At 42.7% G+C, this 25,172-nt stretch overlaps 1 protein-coding gene across 1 annotated transcript in view; it reads left to right on the top strand.

Annotated features, from left to right (window-relative positions):
* Positions 1 to 21,852, top strand: part of LOC139368330 (ski oncogene-like) — an 80,707-nt gene extending 58,855 nt beyond the window's left edge. Inside the window, exons 2-6 of the mRNA XM_071107088.1 lie at positions 9,206 to 9,441; positions 10,477 to 10,769; positions 10,882 to 11,231; positions 17,052 to 17,282; positions 17,990 to 21,852. Coding sequence (XP_070963189.1) covers positions 9,206 to 9,441; positions 10,477 to 10,769; positions 10,882 to 11,231; positions 17,052 to 17,282; positions 17,990 to 18,169 — 1,290 coding nt within the window. The 3' untranslated portion in view covers positions 18,170 to 21,852. The remainder of the gene's footprint in view (positions 1 to 9,205; positions 9,442 to 10,476; positions 10,770 to 10,881; positions 11,232 to 17,051; positions 17,283 to 17,989) is intronic.
* Positions 21,853 to 25,172: the final 3,320 nt, after the last annotated feature.

Here is a 25,172-nt window from a genome sequence, read left to right as displayed (position 1 = left end):
TATAGACAGGGGAGGGGGGATTGTGATGTCTAGCCTGTGCTGCCTCACAACTAGCCTGACTAAATTCCCCACCCCATGCCTGGGCCTTAGTGCACCACACAAACACACAGACAGACACACACACATAGAGAAAGGCAGCTTGCTGCTCAGCTGTTGTCAATGCAGCTCTGTTCAATAACTTAAAGCAGTTACAACAAGGTTAGCAACAGATAGGCACACTGCATGGGGAAAGTCCGGTGCCTGGTCTCAACTGCTTGAGACATGCATCCCTCCTTCCTCCTATCCCATTGCAATCACTGATTTAACGTGATAGGTTTTCTACCTTGAAGTTGTCTTTAAACCTATCCGTATTCTGTCAAATAGCAAAATCCTCAAAAGAGGATTACGGAGAAATGCCTGTTTTCAAGTATTGAGAGGGGGCCTAACGTTATCTATGTGAGTGCAGGGCACCCCATGGTGTGTTTTGTTTGGGGTGTCTATAGAAGTGCAGTTGGGAACAGTTGGGAGTCAGTTTTAGGTCCTCAGATCTGTGATTTATTGTTATGGAGTAAGGCTTGTCTCCACAACTTAACCCCACACTGCAGCTCTTTGAAGTGTGGTCGTGGGCATGTTTGCTTTTTTTGTGTGGCACAGCTTGTGTGTGTGTGTGTGTGTGTGTGTGTGTGTGTGTGTGTGTGTGTGTGTGTGTGTGTGTGTGTGTGTGTGTGTGTGTGTGTGTGTGTGTGTGTGTGTGAAATTTGGCATAGGTGTGTAAACATGCCTGTGTGTGTGTCTGTAGCAGTGAGAGCTTGCACACTGCTTTCTGGGGATTGTCTGTGTGTGGTAGGTTTAGGGCGTCACATGTCGAGGCATGTGCAGCAATAGCCTGAGCACCCAAAAACACTGTACCTGCTGGTGTTCCACTGCCCCGTAAGTAATACTTGGAAATCAAACTGGCGGTGTGTGTGTGCCTCCGTGCCAGCTGGAGCATGCAATGCCCACACACCCCTCACTGCAATTGATGTATTCACTCAGCCATGCGGCTTAACCCTTTCACATACAACCTCAATCGGCCCCCGAGGGCACTGAATCTCAGTGCTAGAGGCGTCACTACAGGCACTGATTCCACCCTGGAGTCCCATAGGGCGGAGATCGGGAGTCCCATAGGGCGGAGCACAATTGGCCCAGCATCGTCCGGGTTAGGGGAGGTTTTGACCGGGGTAGGTCGTCATTGTGAAATAAGAATTAGTTCTTGCCTAGATAAATAAAGGTTAAAAAATAAAAAATAAAAAAAAAACTGGGGAGCGCTTCACACACACACTAGGCTCAACTGTACACCCACCCCGCCCCCAACACACACACCGTTCCCCTCGCCTTGTTGTCCACATCTGCTCCTGTGAAAACGGGCCTTAGTTTTCCTCAGTGGATTCCTCTCCTCCGTCCCTCTCAGCCTTTCCCTAACCAGAGCAATCCTTTACGAGGCTGTAAAGGCTGGCATTCTTGTTCTCTTCTGCCCTTCCCACTCAGAATAATCCATATGAAGGGGAGGCCTTCTGACGCCAAATAAACTATCTGGAGTGGACTTTAAAGCCCTGTCATAACCCACGGCAATGAAGCCCCACCTAAATTGGCCGGCATTCCTTTGAGAAATGTTGTTTCTTCTCTCTAGGCTAGCTATTGCCTCAACAGCACCCAATAGCTATGAGAAGTACGGCACTGTGATATGGTGAGAAGGCATGGCCACATGACCATGTTTGATTGTTCATGAGTTGTGTTCTGTTACTTGATGGTAAGTCATGTTATCATTAAGATGGGGAGTACAATTATTCTCCGTTCATGGCCAGGAAGGAGGAGATATGCACACACACACACACACACACACACACACACACACACACACACACACACACACACACACACACACACACACACACACACACACAGAGGCAGATCGATAAAACTGTCCATTAGTGTGTGGCAGGGATTAGAACAACTTTTAAAATATAGTCAATTGAATTATCTAGCTTTTAGATGGCTATAAAACATTACTTGTTTGGATAGTACGGCAGACATTGAATTATTTTCTATCATTATGTGCCTATGTGAAAATGGACACTTTGCTCTTTGGCCCATCTTACTTGGCCAGGGGCCAAAGAAGTCAAAAGCAACAAATATTTAGTTGTGATATTTGAGTCTTCCAATACTCTTCTTAATTGCCCACTACCCACTGGTGTTGAGACACATAAGGTGACAAAGCTGGCTTTGAAACCTTCACTTAAGTCAGACATCATTCCATGCTTCATAGCATGGCATGTCCATAAGCCATTTTATGGCCAGTTGGTGTAGGGTTATAACATGTCATGTCACAATGTGGACATGTCGTTGTGTATAGCTATGCACAGCCATTCAACGTGTCGTGTTAGCATTTGGCTAGCATTTGATCCCTCCACAATCAGCTAGCTTCATCTAGCAGACAGACCGGCTCATGTTTTACTTTGGCACGGGGGGGTATAGATATGGATGGAGGATGGAAAAGTCCAGCTGTATTTGCTTACCATGGCCACCCCCCATGCTTCAACCCTTCCTCCAGTGGAGCCGATCCCTCTCTGGCTTAGGGGAACCAGTCTCGCACTATTCCCACGGAAACAGTTGCCAAAGCAAATTTGGCCATAGGAAATGGAGCCCCCCCGATTTCCCTCTCTCACTCTCCCTTTCCCTCTCTCACTCTCCGACCTGGTTTAGACTATTCTGAAGCACTGGCGCTGCGCCAAGTCTTTGTGTGTGTGTCAGAGTGGGTGTGTGTTCACTGCTCTCTGCTAGGCCTTCAAGTAACTTTCCAGTGTTTCCAGATTTCTATGAAATATGACGTACTATTAATTACAATATGCGTTAAAAAGCAGCTTTTCTGTGTTGGAATGGTGTGGGCGTACCCCAACAACAGAATGGTGAGGGCGTCTACTGGTTATTAAAAATATTAATGTGAGTAGACTGCTGAGTGGACAGCTCGTCTTCCTCAGGTGGATGACGTCAATCCTCTATGAGGAAATGGCAAGCATTTTTTAAACAGCCTGTTTCAGATAAAAGTTTTTCAGATAAAGTGTTTCTTTTTTTTTATTTCTTAATGTATGCTTTGGCCACATATGAGTATAGGATGAGTCAACCCTGTTCTGGTTATAGGTTGAAGCTCAGTGCTAAATTAAAATCTCCCTATCATTATAAATAAGCCAATATGACACCAATCTCGATGAAAATTCGCAAATCAACTTGATTGGAGGTACACAACACACTTCCCGCCTTTCGTCACGATCCGTCTGTCCATTACCAAAAATCCACGTACCAGATTTTATAACAGGGTGGTTAGCAGTTGAGTTTTAAGAGTATTTCTTATAGTACCTAGCTCAAATTCTAGATGTCGAATTAAAACGAGAATATAGCATCCATAAAGTTATCATTGGACTTAAAAACGAATTGTTTAAGTTTGTAGGGTGCAACAGTTTTTATTAAATTGATAATTTAATAATCCGTTAAGAAACATTGTGACACTTTTTTGTACAAATTCTGACAATGCTAACATATTTTGTAGCCAAAACTCAAGAGTATTGCTGCCAGTCATTTGAAGTGTATGCTAACAAACCTAGGCTACTCTATATAGCTAGCTATATGGTGGTATTCAAGCTGAGGTTAATCAATAAATGCAAACAGATATTTTAGTTAGCTAACGTTAGCTTGCTTCTACAAAGCCCAGCAGTTAGCCAGCCGCTGTATCTAGCTAACACCAGTCAACTGAAAGCTAGCTTGCTAACGAAGAGGCAAATAAAGGTAGCTAGCCAATGAATGTGGTTTTGTTTTAATTAGCTAGGTAGTTAGCTAGCTAACGTAACGTTATACCAGTCAAATGAGAGCTAACGTTGGCTAGGTCGCTAACTAACAAAAGAGGAAAGCTCGTTAGCTAGCTAGTAAGGTTTTTCACATAAGGCTGAAGTCATCATGTTTAAACTGCTGAACTAAGCGCTTGCGTGTAATCGGAGCACAACAAAAATATACATTATTTTTTGAGATTTTCACTGGAAAGTTACTTTCAGGCAGGATGGGAGGCCTGTGGAACAAGGAAAGTCATTAACTGCTCTCTCTCCCTCTATCTCGCATTCTCCCTCTCTCTCTCTCTTGCTTCTCTCTCACACATTTGTATTTCAGGGAGAGTTTCTGTAGTCTGCTTAAATATGATCCCTTATCTTGCCTCTTTTTCTTTTACTTCAGTCTTTCCCTTCTCCCCTTTCGCTCCCTCCCTCTCTTTCCATCTGCCCAGACACCTTCTCTCTCCTCCTCCCCTTCTCTCTCTCTCTGATGTGGCTAGGGTGTGTGAGACTCCTGTCCCCTTGGGACCTGAGCCTAATTTAGCTGCGGCTGGCTAGCCTGTTCTCCCCTTTTTGTGGTGGCCCTAGCCTGGGCCTCTAGCCTAGCCTAATGTAGCCGAGCACAACCACGTAGAAGGGCCTGTTATGTCTGTCCCCATGGACTCTTCCTGGAAGTGGAAACCTCACTTGAGGAGGAACAACACCAGACCGCATTCTGTTCTGGGAAAGCCCAAAGTGCATCAGCCATATAAAAAAAAGACAACTATGTTCTGTAGTCTGTATTTTCTGAAAGTTATCAACATTGTCCTTCCATAAGGACGTGGAGTCTGAGAGAATGCTGTCAGGAGCAAAGTCTTAACGTTGGACTTACATGATATTTATATATTCCATTATTTTACTTTAAAATGTGTGTATTGTTGTGTATTGTTAGAATTTACTGCACTGTTGGAGCTAGGAACACAAGCATTTCTCTACACCGGCAATAACATCTGCTAAATATGTGTATGTGACCAATCAGATTTGATTTGATAAGGGATGGCTAGGACCGTTGGAGGTTGAAGTTGCAGGTTAAGGTTAAGTTGTGGAATTGGGCTGTTTTTGTTCTCGTATTAGGGAGACATGAAAAGAGATGGGGTTGCTAGATGAGGGTGTTTGTGTGTATGTAAAGGTAGTACAGATGCTGACCCCTCTCTCTCACTACAGAAGTCAGCTACCTGAACATATGCCTCTCGTCTCACCCCTTGCTGCTACTAGTACACACACACGCGCGCGCGCACACATGCACGTGCGCACACAGAAACGTGTCAGTAAATCCCTGGCTGTATATTTTGAACATGACTGCCTTAGAACAGGGATATTCAATCAACAACTGAATACACCCTCTCTATACAGCAGCCCAACTAGAAGGACTAAACATACTCACTTAACTGCTGAGCACAGAGAAAGTGTTCCTCGGTATATCAAAGTGAATACTAAATGAGGTACTTTCAAGTTTAGTCAGCAAAGCGAAGAAAAGTAGAATCTCCAAAATGCACATATCCAGTTGCACCGTACTTAGATATTTAAATAATTATAGTATAGAGTAGACACTTAAGATGAAATTGAGCCTAGTCTGCAGTGTTGAGCTTGTGTTGCTGTAACTCAAAAACCTGTTTATAGTTATTTACCTCACCGAGTACAGAGACACAGGTGTGTGTGTGTTTTAATCACATTTTCACGGAAACGTGTTGTCTGACGCCTGTTTGTTTGCCAGCAGATGTAGACTTTAGGTTTCTGCGGTTAAGGCGCAGTGAGACATCTCTCGCTTCATGTCCTTCTGCGAGCTAGCAGCGAACACTAGACAAGGTGCTAGGCTAATTTCCAGGAAGGCCCTCCCTTCCTGCAGTCACAGTGTGGCCCCTCCAGCGAGGAGGTCAAAGACAGGTCACAGGCAGGGTGGGACTCGATAGTTAGAGACTTTAATTTCCCCTTAGTCTGACAGGATGTTAGCTTTGCACTAGCTAACACAACATGTTTGGTGCCACATATACATAATCTAGCGCCACGGGCCATTCTTCTTTCTGACACAACCACGTCACTGACACTGTTGACAAGGTTTCACACTCAGGCCGCAAACTCAACGTGGAAGTGAGGTCGGCAGGCCAAACAGGAAGTGACCTCATTCACGCAGTCAATGTCACGGTCAGGGTTTGCCTAGACAACCAAGATGTAGTATAGTTGAAACCGGACCAGAATAAGACCAGAGTATGACATTGAACCGCATTGTCCGAGAGTTGCAGCAATTTGGTTTCATTTTGATCTTGAGATGGAAATTTTAAATTGGGTTGAGATCCGGTTGACTGTTTACCCCCGACAGTTTGTTTGTTTACCTCCCTGTGTTGTCGGGACTTTTTTTCTTCATTCTAGCTTGGATTTGCTTGCTTGCTTTTGTTGAATGGAATTCTGCTTGTTTGGAGAGGACATCCTGTAATCTGTGTCACAAGAAATGCAGTATTGAATTGAGACAGACAAACAGACAGAGGGAGGCAGGGACAGTGAGAGACAGAGACCGAGGGAGAGAGCAATGAAAATGACAGATTGTGTCATGGGAGTGTCAGTTCTACCTCTTGAGAAAACAGACCGTCTATCCATTGTACCACAAAGCCTGGGCTTTTTCAGCAAGGAGGATTTTTTTCAAGCCTTTTTAGATCCGGCAATTATCCTCCCACCAAAATTGCCAAGTCACATTCCCCCCCCCCCCCCCCCCAGAATCAAGCAATTCTCTAACTTACTAGGAATTTGATTGGCTCTGTAACATCCAAAACCCTCATTGGATGTGTAACATTGATGGCTCAGACATGGAGTTGTCTGAGTAAGAGCCCCCTGCCTGTGTGGCCAGAGGTGACCTTTGCTTCCTCGTCTGCTCTAGTGTTAGCCATAGCATGAGTGTTTGACTGTGCTGAGCTGGATGCTACATTGGTGTACCACACGGTGATAGCTAGCAGACAGAAGAACTTGAAGAGTTTCATACAGGGCACATAGACTTAAACTTAGCGTGACTGACAGAGTGTGACGTGCCCCACCCACATGAGCAGACACACACGCTGGCAGACATGCATGCCACACACTCATCCGGAGAGCTTCCTGGCAGCTGAGCATTACCCGCTACTCTCTCTATCTTCTCTCTCTCTATTTTCTCCCTCCTTACCTCCATCCACCCTGCCAGCCCTCATGAGAAAAGGCTTTGTCACGCTCTCAACCCCGGGTTATTCCTAGGCGGTGGGGGTGCAGATACTATGACTCCACCGAGGTGTGAGATTTCAAAAGCGGGCATTTTCAGTGAGACGAAACTCGTCTGGGCATGTCTCTCACACAACTTGGCTAATCAAAGGCCTTATATTCGAGTGTGACATCCTGTCTATGCTGTGTAATCCAGACAGGATCATAAAACAAGCCTTGCCCCTCCCTTTCTTCCACCGCACTCTTGCTATACAAGCATGTACTCTTGCCCCACATTTGCAGCCCAAGCCAGGAGATTCTCTCTCTCTGAAGTTATTTTAATAATCGGTGGTATTGGCAATCCTGTTGCAACGCAGTGGCTTATCAGCATAGGGCTGTTGGCTTTCTAATAAAAGTAGATGTGTCCCACCTTGTGTAGGACACACCACACGTACAGACACACACACACACACACAGTTAGTGTTGGGGTGTGTGTGAGACAATACGTTGGGAGACAGCAATGTTACGATTCACCTCGGCCCGTCCTTCAGATTTCACTTCCTTCCACAAAGCACTGCTCCCAGCATTTCCTGTTTGGTCTGGAAGACCTTGGCACGCGTCCAGAGTACGTACGTACATACGTACACACACACACACACACACACACACACACACACACACACACACACACACACACACACACACACACACACACACACGCGCGCACACACACGCACACACAGAGCCCTGGTTAGGTGGTCAGGTAGACGGAAGCAAGACATCTGCTCCTCTCAGAGACATTGGCCACGTCCCAATATTCCAAAGTGTCTTTTCTTCCTATGTCCTATTAGTCCTATAGTTCCTATTTCCACGTTCTCAATCATTTGAGTCGATTTTGTAACGATAGGCTATTGTCTGTCTGTGGCCAAACATCACATGTGTGATATAACGAATGCTAGATTTGGGCTCTCTAATGTTGTTCTTGTGTACAACAATATATTACAATCAGCAATTGTGACATAAGGTTTGGTTTGTGTTATGATGCTAATGATGAGGGAGTGGAATTATATAGCTATTATACATTTCTATATCATTTCCAGATGCTCTGTTGTCATTCACTCTCGGTACAACTATTAGCATTTGCCAAAAACATGTGTATCTCATTTTCAAGCAAGATAGTAGTAAAGGATACACAGCATTACGTTTATTGGTTGGCTCGAGAGAATGAGAAAAGGAAGAAGAGGAGAGACAGAGACTTGCAGTGAGGAGGGCTGCGGGGGAAGGGGGTGGGGGGGCGGGGGAGACTAGTGACAGCCACAGCTTGGAGAGGCTGAGGTCATGGCAGTCCGGAACACAGACCTGCCCTTGTCTGCTTTTTAAAGACTCCCTCAGCTCAGAGACAGAAAGAGAGAGAGAGAAAGAGAGAGAGAGAAAGGGATAGAGAGAGACGTCTCACCTCTGCTGAAATACACTGTAGTACAATTGTCTGGAGTACTGGCGTGTGCAGACTGTGTGTGAGTGTGAGCGCGTGTGTGTGTGCTGTAAGTGTTTGAAGCAATGTAGCCTATCTTAGTGTCAACATTATTGCAAAACTGCTCAAAAGCTGTGACTGTTGATAGTTGTTTGACCAAAACAAGCTCAACCTCAGTCAAACAGTCTCTGTATGACTTATAAGTGGGTCATACAGTATGTCAATATACCATCTGGTTAAGAAGGGCTTGCAAGCTCCAGTGTGAGAGTTGAGGCTTCCGTCTTGTGTTGTCTAACACTATAATAACCCTCAAGCACTCCCAACTATAGCAAATACATGCATGCACACAGTCAACACCACTCCTAAATTTACACACACTTATAATCCGAGTTGTCAGACGCCTTTTCTGTGACACCTGTTTCGAGGAGTTAATCGTTGATTTGGGCTCACGCACGCACACACACACACACAAACAGGCGAGAGCCATCTTACACCTCTGGATGCATTTTCAGTTCACTGGCATTAGAGACTGGTAGGCCATTGAGGATGCCAAGCAGGCAGTGCGGCTCAAATTGCCATCCGCTGGACAAAGGAAACGTCCGGTCTCTGAATAGAACATAGATTTGACCTTGTACTTCTAAAATTGCCATACAATTTGTCTTACAAGCCATTTTCTCTTCTCTCCCTTCTTTTCTCTCCCTAGGCATCAGATCCCATCCCAGCCAAGAAGTCTAAACATGAAGACTTCCCATCACTGCCCCTGTCCGCTGAGAAAGAGAAGCAACCCGATTGGTTAAGATCCCTCTCGGCTTCAGACAATACGGGGCTCAACTGCATCCAGCCCAGACAGAGACCCTCGGCTTTCAGGCCCTGGTCCCCTAATCTCTCGGCTGGGGACAAAGAGACGCCCAACCGCCCTCTGGCTGCACTGAGAGACAGGTGAGCTCAACATACGCACAACAACAAACAACAGCACACTACCCTGAAGAAACACACATGTCGACATAGTACACCAAGTCCATGCTTTAAACACACGTCAATCATCCAAGCCTCTAAAACAGGGTTATCAAACATCGCGAGGGTGTTCAATCCAGCCCGTGGGTGGTTAGAGTTAAAATACTTTAAAATGACTCAATATACTTTAAAATCACTACAACCAAATCGAAACTGTGCAGAAATGATTATGGACCAATATTCACACAGTTTCTTGACTGTCCAGCTCGCTAATAATCACTGTGCACAGTCAATGAACCTACATTCATACAGTTTATTTATTGACAGTCAGGGAGCAAAAAAAAAAAAAAACACATGGATAGAGAGACTATTTTTTTCCAAGTTTCAACGGCAAGGAAATATAACCAATTTTCAGAGCGTCCCTCCGGACTTGGGTGAAGACCGAATGCTCCCCCTGGGACAAAATTAGTTCAACACCCCTGCTCTAAAACAATGAAAAACCCCCACTGTTTAAAAGCAGCAACAGTTTGGTTGCTTTGAGAGCACAACCACGGCAGCCATTTTGGATGGGAATTTTGTGCTCATTCCTATGTCACGGAGGTGCTCCCTCCCAGAATGCCTCACGATCAGGAGGGCCCACCGGCTTGTCTGGGTGGGCTGAGGTCAGGGGGTAGTGCTGACTGTACCGCCGCCTCCCACACGGCACCACTCACACACACTCAACCGTGTGCACCCACTCGGAGTGAATCACCACACACACATAAGCACATAATACACACATTACATTCACACATTACATTCACAATTTTTCACTTAGTAGGAGTGAATATCTAACAGACTATTACGTGTGGCTGTTGAACCCATTTTGGATTGTGACATAAAGTATCACGCATGCTCATTGTTAGCTCATTGTCAAAGCATCCGCAACATTCTAAATTCTTTCCCTGTAGTCCAACCAAAAACACCTAAAAACCAACCACCTCTGACATCCTCCTCTCTCTTTCTTTCTCTCCCTCTTAGCTTCTACAACTTCAAGACGATGGAGAGTGCCGTGGCCCCAAACGTTGCCCTCACACCCCTCCCCCCGGCAAAGGCGGGGCCACTGTCCCCGTCCGTGCCCAGCACCTTCCACCCCAGCGCCAGGGAGGCCCAAGGAGAAGGGGCCATCTCCAGGCCCCGGAAGAGGATGGCCACCGTGGAGCTCCCGCACCCGCACCCAGGCCCTGAGCCCCTCTGCCCCCCATCAGCAGCAGCCAGCAAGCCCCCACAGGAGGATTCAGAAGTTGAGATTGAGGTGGAGAGCCGAGAGGAATGTGAGTATCCCAGAAACATGTCATGTTTAAGATTAAGTTTGTCAACAGCCAAAAACCTCTTTCTCTGACTCAAAACTTAACATTACTCTCTCTCTATCCTCTCCTTCCCCAGTCACTTCGTCCCTTTCCTCCCTCTCTTCCCCATCCTTCACCTCCTCCAGCTCGGCTAAGGACCTGTGCTCGCCTGGCGCACAGGGCCCAGTGTGTACATTGACGTCAGCTGTATTGACCCCAGAGGGTGGCCCTCTCACTGGGGTAGCAGCAGTGGCAGTGGTGGTGGCCCCCGATGTACCCGGGGCCGGGGGTCTTGAGTCGGAGCTGGAGACCCTGAGGCAGGCGCTGGACAGCGGGCTGGACTCCAAGGAGTCTAAGGAGAAGTTCCTGCATGAGATCGTCAAGATGAGGGTGAAGCAGGAGGAAAAGCTTGGCTCAGCTCTGCAGGCCAAACGCAGCCTCCAACAGGTACAGAGACCCATCAATCAACTATCCTATATCCCAATTCATGTACCATGAGTATACTAAACATTAGGAAAGCCTTCCTAATATTGAATCAATTCGTTGGGGCATGGTCTACAAGGTGTGGAAAGCATTCCACAGGGATGCTGACCCGTGTTGACTCCAATGCTTCCCACAGTTGTTGGCTGGATGTCCTTTGGTTGGTGGACCATTGTTGATACACACGGGAAGCTGTTGAGCGTGGAAAACCCAGCAGCATTGCAGTTCTTGAGACACTCAAACCTGTGCACCTGTCACCTACTACCATACCCCGTTCAAAGGCACTTAAATCTTTTGCCTTGCCCATTCACCCTCTGAATGTCACACATACACAATCCATGACTGAATTGTTAAATTACTTAAAATTCCTCCTTTAACCTGTCTCCTCCCCTTCATCTACACTGTTTGAAGTGGATTTGACAAGTGAGATCATAGCTTTCACCTGGATTCACCTGGCCAGTCTATGTCATGGAAAGAGCAGGTGTTCCTGATGTTTTGTATACACTCAGTGTATATTTAATCAAATATCCAAAAATATTTATAAAATATAAAATATATAGAATTGCAGAGACCGGTTTATGAACTATCCCTGTGTGATGGGGAACCTTGGCTAAGATCTGACAACTCCCAGGGCTAATGTCTAGGTTTTAGCCCTATTCTTATGCCAGTTTGTCTTAGTTTCCTCAAACTCTAAGTGCCAGACGGAGGGCAAAATGTTAAGAACTCAGATGACTGGCGGCTTACACCATGACTTGGCAAAAAACATTTTAAACGGATGTTGCTGCAAAACCAGTCGGAGCAGACTTCCATTTTTATTTTGGTATTGGAAAGAACGACAACTGTGTGTGTGTGAAGGTACACAACGTGCATCCTCCGACATAGAACATTATTCAAAAGTTCCACTTAAGTGACCAAATAGGACATTTTGTAAATTGAGCAAGTAGAACGGGGGATTTTTTTTCTGTCCTTTTAATCATACTTTTACGAAATAGCTAACAAAGCTTGACGACAGACATGCTTGTCCTGGCAGTTAGGTTCCCATGAGAAGGGTGTTTCTATATACACACACACATATACACACAGAGAGAGATAAATCTCTTAGTCTCTCAGTTTCAAAGAGGAAGGAAACCTCACATCTGTTCTCCCCCTCATCTCCTTAACCCTTCACTCAGAGGACCTCACCCATCCCTATAGTAAACTCTGTGGGCTGTGGCGTATTGAAATAGGAATTCTAGGTACATGTACAGTAAATGGAGGAAAGCTCTATTTGGTGACCTGCCTATGAATGTATCAGTAGCTAGCCTACACGTTCTTAACTTTGCATCCCTTGACTGAAACCACTTGACTTGTTCAACTACAGTTGAAGTCGGAAGTTTACATACACCTTAGCCAAATACATTTAAACTCAATTTTTTTTCACAATTCCTGACGTTTAATCCAAGTAAAAATTCCCTGTTTTAGGTCAGTTAGGATCACCACTTTATTTTAAGAATGTGAAATGTCAGAATAATAGTAGAGAGAATGATTTATTTCAGATTTTGTTTCCTACATCAGAACTTTACATTCACTCAATTAGTATTTGGTAGCATTGCCTTTAAATTGTTTAACTTGGGTCAACCGTAGCCTTCCACAAGCTTCCCACAATAAGTTGGGTGAATTTGGGCCCATTCCTCCTGACAGAGCTGGTGTAACTGAGTCAGGTTTGTAGGCCTCCTTGCTCGCACACGTTTTTTCAGTTCTTCCCACAAACGAACAGCACACTCCGGAAATAAGGGGGGGGGGGGGGGGGGGGGGGGGGGGGGGTCTGTGCACATTTGTAAACAACAGCTGGTGCACAAAATCTAAGGAAGTCTCTAGATTTTGCTCGCCTGAAGTGGAGTATATTGTGATAAATTGCAGGCCACAGTTTTCAGCTATACTTTTCGTGGATGTTTACTTACCACCACAGACAGATGCTGGCACTAAGTCAGCTGTATAAGGAAATAAGCAAACAGGAAACCACTCACCCAGAGGCGGCGTTCCTAGTGGCCGGAGACTTTAATGCAGGGAAACTTAAATCAGTTCTACCAAATTTCCATTAACATGTTAAATGTGCAACCTGGGGGAAAAAAATTCAGGGTTAAGATTGAATCACACTACACCGGCTCCGATGCTCGTCTTATGTGGCAGGACTTGCAAACTATTACAGACTACAAAGGGAAGCCCAGCCGCGAGCTGCCCAGTGACATGAGCCTACCAGACGAGCTACAAGCTATGCTCGCTTTGAGGCAAGCAACACTGAGGCATGCATGAGAGCATCAGCTGTTCAGGATGACTGTGTGATCACGCTCTCCGTAGTAAAGGAGTAAGACCTTTAAACAGGTAAACATACACAAGCCTGCGGGGCCAGACGGATTACCAGGACGTGTGCTCCGGGCATGTGCTGACCAACTGGCAGGTGTCTTCACTGACATTTTCAACATGTCCCTGATTGAGTCTGTAATACCAACATGTTTCAAGCAGACCACCATAGTCACTGTGCCCTAGAACACTAAGGTAACCTGCCTAAATGACTACAGACCTGTAGCACTCACGTCCGTAGCCATGAAGTGCTTTGAAAGGTTGGTAATGGCGCATATCAACCCCATAATCCCCGAAACAATAGACCCACTCCAATTTGCATACCGCCCAAACAGATCCACAGATGATGCAATCTCTATTGCACTCCACACTGCCCTTTCCCACCTGGACAAAAGGAACACTTATGTGAGAATGCTATTCATTGACTACAGCTCAGCGTTCAACACCATAGTACCAGAGTAAACGGCCTGCTCCTCAGTCCCAGTTGCTAATATATGCATATTATTAGTAGTATTAGTATTAGAAAACACTCTGACGTTTCTAAAACTGTTTGAATGATGTCTGTGAGTATAACAGAACTCATATGGCAGGCAAAAACCTGAGAAGAAATCCAAACAGGAAGTGGGAAATCTGAGGTTGGTTGATTTTCAACCCAGACCCTATTGAATACACAGTGGGATATTGGTTATGTTGCACTTCCTAAGGCTTCCACTAGATGTCAACCGTCTTTAGAAACTTGTTTGATGATTCTACTGTGAAGTGGGACCGAATGAGAGAGGAATGAGTCAGGTCGGCCATGAGCTGACCATGCTCTGACCATGCGCGTTCACATGAGAGGGAGCTCTGTTCCATCGCACTTCTGAAGACAATGGAATTCTCCGGTTGGGACATTATTGAAGATTTATGTTAAAAACATTCTAAAGATTGATTCCATACATCATTTGACATGTTTATACGGACAGGAACGGAAGCTTTTGACATTTCGTCTAAAACTAGGGAACGCGCTTCATGACTTTGGATTTGTTTACCAAACGTGCTAACAAAAGTAGCTCTTTGGACATAGATTATTAACATTATCGAACTAAATCAAACATTTAATGTGGAACTGGGATTCCTCAGAGTGCATTCTGATGAAGATCATCAAAGGTAAGGGAATATTTATAATGCTATTTCTGATTTCTGTTGACTACCCAATATGGCAGATATCTTTTTGGCTGCTTTGTTGTCTGAAAGCTGTACTCAGATTATTGCATAGTTTGCTTTTTTCGTAAAGATTTTTTGAAATATGACACAGTGGTTGCATTAAGGAGAAGTGTATCTATATTTCCATGTCTAACTATTGAATTTTCATCAACATTTATAATGGGTATTTTTGTAAAATGATGTGGCTCTCATCACCGGATGTTTTTGGAACTAGTGAACGTAAAGCGCCAATGTATACTGACATTTTTTAAATATAAATATGCACTTTATCGAACAAAACATATATGTATTGTGTAACTTGAAGTCATATGAGTGTCATCTGATGAAGATTATCAAAGGTTAGTGATTAATTTTATCTCCATTTGTGCTTTGTGTGACTCCTCTCTTTGGCTGGAAAAATGGCAGAATTTTTCTGTGACTTGGTGGTGACCTAACATAATTGTTTGTGGTGCTTTTGCTGTAAAGCCTATTTGAACTCGGACACTTTGGTGGGATTAACAACGAGATTACCGTTAAAATGGTATAAGATACATGTATGTTTGAGGAATTTTAATTATGACATTTTTGTTGTTTGAATTTGGCGCACTGCACTTTCACTGGCTGTTGTCATATCGATCCCGGTAACGGGATTGCAGCCCGAAGAAGTTTTTACCCATATCTACATGTACATACTACCTAAATCAGCCTGACTAACCGGTGTCTGTATGTAGCCTCGCTACTGTATATAGCCTGTATTTCTGTTGTTTTATTTCTTTACCTACCTATTGTTCACCTAATACCTTTTAAACCTAATAAACGTTTTATTAAGCCATTTTGCCACAACTTTGGAAGTATGCTTGGGGTCATTGTCCATTTGGAAGACCCATTTGCGACCAAGCTTTAACTTCCTGACTGATGTCTTGAGATCTTGCTTCAATATATGCACATAATTTTCTTTCCTCATGACGTTAAGTGCACCCGTCCCTCCTACAGCAAAGCACCCCCACAACATAATGCTGCCACCCCCGTGCTTCACGGTTGGGATGGTTTTCTTCAGCTTGCAAGCAGCCCCCTTTTTCCTCCAAACACGACGAAGGTCATTATGGCCAAACAGTTCTATTTTTGTTTCATCAGACCAAAGGATATTTCTCCAGAAATACAATCTTTGTCCCCATGTGCAGTTGCAAACCGTAGTCTGGCTTTTTTATGGCAGTTTTGGAGCAGTGGCTTCTTCCTTGCTGAGCTGCCTTTCAAGTTACGTCGATTATATGACTCATTTTACTGTGGATATATATACTTTTGTACCCGTTTCCTCCAGCATCTTCACAAGGTCCTTTGCTGTTGTTCTGGGATTGATTTGCACTTTTCGCACCAAAGTACGTTCATCTCTAGGAGACAGAACGTGTCTCCTTCCTGAGCGGTATGACGGCTGCGTGGTCCTATGGTGTTTATACTTGCGTGCTCTTGTTTGTACAGATGAACGTGGTACCTTCAGGCATTTGGAAATTGATCCCAATTATGAACCAGACTTGTGGAGGTCTACAGTGTATTTTTTTGTCAAGCAAAGAGGCACAGAGTTTGAAGCTAGTCCTTGAAATACATCCACAGGTAAACCTCCAATTGATTCAAACGACGTCAATTAGCCTATCAGAAGCTTCTAAAGCCATGACATAATTTTCTGGAATTGTCCAAGCAGTTTAAAGGCACAGTAAACTTAGTGTATGTAAACTTCTGGAATTGTGATACAGTGAATTATAAGTGAAATAATCTGTCTGTAAACAATTGTTGGAAAAAGTTGATATCCTAACCGACATGCCAAAACTATTTGTGGAATGGTTGAAAAACATGTTTTAATGACACCAACCTAAGTGTATGTAAACTTCCGACTTCAACTGTGTGTATTATATCACAGTACATTGTGCAGTAGAACGTTTTCAACAGACTTAATGTTACATTAAACTTGCATTGTTAGTTTGGATGAACTTTCATAACTTTTATCAAATAATTTAACGCTATCTCTTTATCTTTTTACCACGCGTTCACTATGAGATTCAGAGGATTCAAAGTTCAACAGGGGTTCCTCAGGCGCAATGTCAACAGTTAGCTTGTTGTCTGGTTTAGCGTCCTTGACTACATTTAATGCCAACTCTTCCTCTGTAGGCTAATGCTAATTTGCTTTTGCTAACCTGTACACGCTAATGCTAACTCAGTAATGCTACTGCTAGTTAGCTCATCCTAATGTTTACGTCAACTTTGTTCCCATAGGAGTTGGAGTTCCTGCGGGTGGCTAAGAAAGAGAAGCTCAGGGAGGCCACGGAGGCCAAGCGGAACCTGAGGAAGGAGATTGAGCGCCTGCGTGCCGAGAGCGAGAAGAAGATGAAGGAGGCTAATGAGTCACGCATGCGTCTGAAGAGGGAGCTGGAGCAGGCCCGGCAGCTCCGAGTGTGTGACAAGGGTTGCGAGGCGGGCCGCCTGCGCGCCAAGTACTCGGCACAGGTGAGGACACACACACACCATAGGCTACTCAAACCCAGACAGAGAAGAGGCCATAGTCAAAGTGTCTGTAGTCCGATTACATAAACACTCTGAAACTGAGGCTATCCCTGAAAGTAATTACAGCATTTCTGTCTAACACCAAGGTTAAGCGCTCAAAGTAAAAAAAAAACGTTCCTTCTGCGTGGTCGAAAACATATGGGTGTAACCCAAAGAGCACAGACACAAGATAAGTGCTAGCCTAAAGAGGAAACAGGAAGAGACGTGTAGTTCCTTTTAAGCATCATGGGAAATGCAGATTAGACAAAACAAAAGAGAAGTACACTGGCCTTGAGTCCTAGTTTCTCTAAAAAGAGCAATTTGCTTTCTAGCCCTGTCTTAAAAGCCTTTACTTGAGTGAATGTTTATAGTGTTTGTGGTATTTGGAGAGACAGCTAAGTTTGGTCTGTGTCGCTAGTTCACTGTTGTGTGTCTGGGTCGGAAAGTGGAGAGGCTTAGAGGTTTGCAGTGGCGGGGGGAAGGATGTGGCTATGACGTCTTGCTGTCACACTGGCTGTGTGTGTGTGTGTGATTTAAGTTTTAAGAGTTAAAGAGATGATATTAGGTAGTAAACAAAAAAAATATATAAAATGCTGAAAGTAGACACACTAAGCAGGTGTATTGTCTGGTTCCTAAGCTCAACCCTTCATGGTGTTTTTTTGTTGTTCCAGATCGAGGACTTGCAAATGAAGCTCCAGCATGCCGAGGCAGACCGCGAGCAGCTCCGGGCAGACCTAATGCTGGAACGGGAGGCCAGGGAGCACCTGGAGAGAGTGGTTAAGGAGCTGCAGCAGCAGCTGTGGCCCAAGGAGCAGGACAAGACAACCAAGGATACCCCCGCCAACAACTAGCCCCTTCCACCATCAACCCCCTTCCAATCCCCCACCATCAGCACCCCAAAACAAAACTACGCCCACCCCACCCAACCCAACCAGAGAGACTGAGTTAACAGAGACAAAATAGAGAAAAGCAGATATATCGAACCTCTATATGTGCACGTATCCATCCTCACAAAAAATGTATGAGTGCTTGGGTGCATCCTTGGAGCAAGAAACAAAGCAAGTCAAACTCTGTATGTGTTACTAGGACAAGCACTGAAACGCACCTCTCCTCCAAAAACTGAAAATTTAACCTGAAGATGAAAAGAATATAGCACAAAATATGGTTGTGCCTGTATTTTCTCTGAGACAAAAACTGGTGAACATTTTGGATACAGACTTTTCTATGATGAAAAAAAAACATGATAATAATACAAGATATTAGACTGGCCTGTTTAGAAACAAAATGGAGGGCTTTCAAAATGGCAGACAGGAGGACTGGACTCTGCCCACGTGCCCGAGCAGGACTTCTACTCCATTTCCCGTGAAGAAGTTAAATCATTTTATGACTTTATAAGCTATTTAAGAGTGCATAGTGATATAAAAAAAAAATATTTAAAAAAAATCTTTGATTCTTTGTTCTATCAGAGCTTAAAAAAAGATTTACAAAATATATTAACAGACAACAAGCAAGACAAACTACCACCAGTACCACCATGGTTCGTCGGTGTGTAGAGCAGGCCATTGCGATCCACTGAGGAAAAGTTTGATCTTTTTTTGTTGTTGTACTATTCCAGAAATACATAACGTTTACTATGGGAGAGGTGAGGAGGATTGCATTGGACTAGATATTTTATCTCTTTGGAACTTGTAAAGAACTTATAAAGATAAACTTTGTGATCAATTTGGATCTGGGTGCAATCTGAAGCCCAGACCTCTGTCAGTTTCCCCGGGACTGTTGGTTAAAACTAGCTTGCCTGTGTTTCCTCCTTTTCATTTGATTACCGAGAGTTGACATGACTTGCTCAAATTAAGATAAAAAAATTAACCATTTGAATATTATGATTTTAGGGCTGGAAGTGGCACCTTTAGCCAGAACCACAAAATGTTATTTTTAATTAAATTATGTTATGTAAATATAGATATGTTTTTTTTTTACGTTACAATTATAAATCGCACTTTGTCATAACAAAATACTGTTATAATGCATTATACTCCCACTATTGTCTTCAATCTTCCATTGGAGAGGACATATCCATGACAAGAACAATATAAATCCAAGTGAGCATTTTGTTAATTATATGCAACTCATTTAAATGCAATGTATTCATGTGTTTAAGACAAAATATTGTAAATAAAATGAGAGAGAAAAGGGGTGTACACGCTTGCTTGCTGATACAGTTTGGGCTGTTGAAAAATGTCATTTCAATCATTTTTTGGCACTAATTATACCCTTTTGGCTGTTTAATCAATTGACACTCCTCAAAATAGAAAGGTAGTGGGACGTAAGATTGCAAAACACAGAATGTCTTCGAGTGCCCATCTCTCCTACATTTTTGGTATTTATTAATACGCCAATGATTCATCGAAGTTCCAAGGTGTTAAACAGAGCTGTTTGACCAGTCATGGAAAAGCAGTGATTGTTAGAGTCCGAAGACACATTGCTCACATGTTTACCTGGGAGAAATTCATGATTAATTAAAGAATACATTTAATAATGCTCCAAATACACAGTGGGTACAATGCAATCCGAATGTACGTTGTGTTTATGCCATTTTCCTTTGGTTCTTGATGTTCTTGTTGTTGTTTTTAACGTGGGATATTTTTATTGCTTGTCTGTTTTTCCAAACGAAAACTCATATTTTCTTTCATATGCATGACATTTGAGAAGGTTTACCATACATATAGTCATTATTGGGCATTGATACTGTACATGTAAGGGTTTTATTGTGTTATGCAATATACAGCAAACATGTATTTTTTAAAGAAAAAAAAACCCTCATTTTTAAAGGAAACTAAACTTTGTTTATTACATTGATCAGAAGAAGAACTACTTCACAAGTACACCCCAAAACACAACACAAGTTCAAACGCAATGCTGGACAACCTCAAGTGCCTGAAAGTGGGCAGATGGTTTCCAGATCAGGAACACTGGCGATGAAGTAATTGTAGCTGGCCCATAGGGACATGCTCAGAGTCAACTCCACCACGGGATGTCATTCCCGTCACAGTGCAGATGTCAAGCCTGTCACACAGTGCAGACACTGTCAATGGAGGGGATACTTTCTTTTTGCACTCTCGAGGGGAGTATCTAGAACATTCTCCCTCCTCTCAGCACTATCCCTCTCGAAAGGCCTGACTTGACTTCCTTGCTCAAGTCACAAGATGAAGCTATTGCAGTTTACGGTAGTGATTACATTTACTCTACATTATCAACAAAAAACAATTTAATTTAATTACTTTTAAGTCTAAAAAAACAATAATATCTGTAATTCATTCAGAAATGCTCTTTCAGAGATATGCATGTCAAAAACAATTATAGGTATCAACAGAAAACGTATGTACCATAGCTATGCGGTATTATAAGGTTAATCTTGGTTGTAGATAAGGATGTCATACCAGTTTTACATGATCTGGTCTGCCTATCCAAAGGTGGACATCTATGACTAGTGAAGAGGGCATTATGTTGAAGCCTTAACCAACATTAGAAAGGGCAATGTTATTGAGAGACTAACACTGAGTTTGTGACTTTGACAGACCTTAAATTGGCACATTTTATAGTTGTTTTTACACTCAAACAAATTGATATTTGTAGTTTCCTTTTCATGGTTTTCTACAAAAAGGGGAGAAAATGACGACATTGGCGCTTCGCTCCCAAGTAAAAGAAAAAAACGGTTAAATTATTTATCATTTTCTAAACAGGAACCATTTTCCTAAATGGACGACAATAAAGCAGCAATAACAGTACATATTCATAGACAAAACTAGCCAGTGTGAAGATTAAAAAAGAAGAATTTACAAATGTAAATAATTTTTCATTTACAATATTGTATTATATATGTACAAGGTTTATCCTTATTCAAAAAGAAATCTTTTCTGACACAATAGCTGTCTTGTTTTTTTGAGTTTGTGTTTTAACCGAGAACATGTTTTTAAAAAATCATTATTGCAGTGCGTTAGAGAATATACCCTACATAAATATGTTTTTATCCCATTGTTTGGATATTTTTTTTTTTACTGTAGAGTCTTTATATTGAATGACTTTTTTCACCAGTTCATATATATTTTTAACAATATATTCAATATCAAAAAGTGTCCCCATGGTAAAAATGAGTCACACAGGAACTACCGTCACCTCGTAGATTTTTTTCCCCATCCTTGTATCTTTTTAGCCCTACGCTGCTGCTAATACTATATCAACTTTACAATTCTAGAAATATTTTTATGTAAGAGGTAAATGTGTGCTTTCTCGTTTATTAATCACGCATATAGTATGAAAAAAAAGCTTGGCTTATTTATCTATTCCTTCCTTTCCCTTGTTTTAGCCTTTTCCACCTCCCCCCATCGACACCCTCTCCCTCTCTCATGACACGGACTATATTGTAAAGTAAAGGACTTTATGAGATTATGTTTGAAAATAGCTATGCTTATATACCACAGTGACTGAATGTACAGTGTATAGATGCATTACCAGAAATAAAGTTGTTTGTCCAGATTATATGACCCACTTTTCTTTCTTATAACTGGTTGTTTCTTGCTTGTGACCATCAGTTTGACTGACTTGAATTCATCCCCCTACCTTGGGCGTCACAGTTTTTATACATGACAATGACTTAGAATATGTTGCAATAGCTATGCTGTTTACAGTATATATTGTTAGCGCTCTTATGAGCATGCATACCCCATTTGATATTGTGGCAGAGGTACGAAGACATGTAAATGTTGCTTAGTCATTGAGCTATTATTACTGTATCTTAGGTCATGAATTTAAGATTGAATACATCAAATTCAAACTTTGGAAGACATTCAGTTACACTCATGAAACATGGTTGTGGCAGAGAGAGAGCACGCCCAGATCCACATCGATGGGTCCGCAGTGGAGGGGATCAAAAGCTTGAAGTTCCTCGGCGTGCACATTATTATTATTTTTTTAAATACATTTTTTGGGTGGATTCTTGTTGTTTGGTTTATTGTTTGAACAGTCGCTGATATTATATTTGTTTATCAATATGAAATAGGCTACTTTAATGAATAAATGAATAGTCAAATATTGTGTCTGCATAGAGCTTGTAGTAAGCTCTAGGTACTGCTGCACTATGTGCATAGTCATTGAGCACGGGTCACTTTTATAATGTTTACATACTATTTCAATATCTACTGCTGTACTACATCTGGCAAATTTTTTGATTTTGGCTTATTGTGTGCTGGTTGACTTTTACCGCAAGGATTGATAGGAACTAGGAACATTAGCATTTCGCGGCACCCCCCACAACACCTACTAAATTATGTACGCAACCGATACGATTTGATTTGGTCAAATCGCTATCATTATAACTGCCAAAATACAGAAAACACCAACATAAAGTGTCTTAATAGGGCATTGGACCACAACGAGCTAGAACAACCTCCAATCAACTTGACATAGATTCTACAAGTGTCTTTGTACTCTTTTGGATAGATGCAACACCATTCTTCTACAAGATATTTAGTTTTGTTAATTTTGGTAGAAAAGACTGGGGGGGAGGGAGGGCATAGCCATGGTAGACAAAATAATTGGCTTCCCAGAATTTTTGTACATGACCCTAAGCATGATGGGATGTTAATTGCTTAATTAACTCAAGAACCACACCTGTGTGGAAGTACCTGCTTTCAATACACTTTGTATCCCTCATTTACTCAAGTGTTTACATTATTTTGGCAGTTACCTCATCAAACCAAGATTCTAGTTTTGTAAGGAAACATTTTACAGTTAAAGTTAAACCTGGTCAAGAAATGTTTACCAAGTGCAACTTTAAAGTGTGCGTAAATAGAACGTAATTCCCTTTAATTAATGCACTATTCTCTCTACACGTATTCTGACCTTGAATTTAAGCATGAGAATAGCATGCTATTCACCCTCTATTCGTTTGGGGTGGAGATCAAAGAAATGAAGGTGTGGCAGAGGTGTTTCTACAGAAACACTGTATTCTGACCTTTGGGCCAGGTCCTAACCGCCGCTACCCTGATGTACAGTCACTAGAGATCAAACTGGACGAGCTCCGTTCAAGCTGGTTTTTCCATGCATCGTCTAGACTGGACGGCAGCATGGGGAAACCCGACGAGGAGGGGAGGGGTGTGTCTCTTTGTTAACCTCTTGGATCTCTAGGGGCGCTATTTCATTTTTGGATAAAAAACGTTCCCGTTTTAAGCGCAATATTTTGTCACGAAAAGATGCTCGACTATGCATATTATTGACCGTTTTGGAAAGAAAACACTCTGAAGTTTCAGAATCTGCAAAGATATTGTCTGTATGTGCCCCAGAACTCATTATACAGGCGAAACCAAGATGATACGTCAACCAGGAAATGAGCAGAATCTCTGAAGCTCTGTTTTCCATTGTCTCCTTATATGGCTGTGATTGCGCAAGGAATGAGCCTACACTTTCTGTCGTTTCCCCAAGGTGTTTGCAGCATTGTGACGTATTTGTAGGCATATCATTGGAAGATTGACCATAAGAGACTACATTTTCCAAGTGTCCGCCTGATGTCCCTGCGTCGAAATTGGAGCGCAAAGCCAGGTCCAATTATTTTTCCATTTGAGAGCAAGGAGAAACCAGGCTTCCACGAAGGATATATCATCGAAGAGATATGTGGAAAAACACCTTGAGGATTGATTCTAAACCACGTTTGCCATGTTTCAGTCGATATTATGGAGTTAATTTGGAAAAAAGTTCGCGTTTTGAGGGCTGAATTTTCTTTTTTTTTTTCTTCTTTTTTTTTCTTTTTGGTAGCCAAATGTGATGTACAAAACGGAGCTATTTCTAATACACAAAGAATCTTTTTGGAAAAACTGAGCATCTGCTATCTAACTGAGAGTCTCCTCATTGAAAACATCAGAAGTTCTTCAAAGGTAAGTTATTTTATTTGAAGGCTTTACTTGTTTTTGTGATAGTTGCCTGCTAAATGCTAACGCTAATGCTAATGCTAAATGCTACGCTAGCTAGCTACTGTTACACAAATGATTGTTTTCCTATGGTTGAAAAGCATATTTTGAAAATCTGAGATGACAGTGTTGTTAACAAAAGGCTAAGCTTGAGAGATAGCATATTTATTTCATTTCATTTGCGATTTTCATGAATAGTTAACGTTGCGTTATGGTAATGAGCTTAGGTCTATAAATAGAATCCCGGATCCGGGTTTGGTCGTCGCAACAGGTTAACAACAGCTAGTGCGCAACCTCTAATGTTAAGTAAGTCTTAAGTTGTTGCTTCATTAATAAGTGCATCGACAATGATGTCCCCACACTGAGCAAACGTACATATCCCAACCAGAAGCCATGGATTACAGGCAACATCCGCACTGAGCTAAAGGCTAGAGCTGCCACTTTCAAGGAGTTGGATACTAATCTGGACGCTTATAAGAAATCACGCTACGACCTCCGACGAGCCATCACAAACAGGCAAAACGTCAATACAGTACTAAGATTGAATCCTCCTACCCCGGCTCTGACACTCGTCGGATGCGTCAGGGCTTGTAAACTATCACAGATTACAAAAGGAAACACAGGCGTGAGCTGCTCAGTGACGCAAGCCTACCAGACAAGCTAAATACCTTCTATGCTCACTTCGAGGCAAGCAACACTGAACCATGCATGAGAGCACCAGCTGTTTCGGACGACTGTGTGATCTCGCTCTATGTAGCCTATTTAAGACCTTTAAACAGGTTAACATTCATAAGGCCGCGGGGCCAGACGGATTACCAGGATGCATACTCAGAGCATGCGTTGACCAGCTGGCAAGTGTCTTTATTGACATTTTCAACCTCTCCCTGACCCACTC

Source organism: Oncorhynchus clarkii, chromosome 16 (assembly GCF_045791955.1).
Source record: "Oncorhynchus clarkii lewisi isolate Uvic-CL-2024 chromosome 16, UVic_Ocla_1.0, whole genome shotgun sequence".
NCBI lineage: Eukaryota > Metazoa > Chordata > Actinopteri > Salmoniformes > Salmonidae > Oncorhynchus > Oncorhynchus clarkii.
The sequence above is the reverse complement of the archived record's forward strand: the minus strand, read 5'-3'. Positions and strand labels throughout refer to the sequence as shown.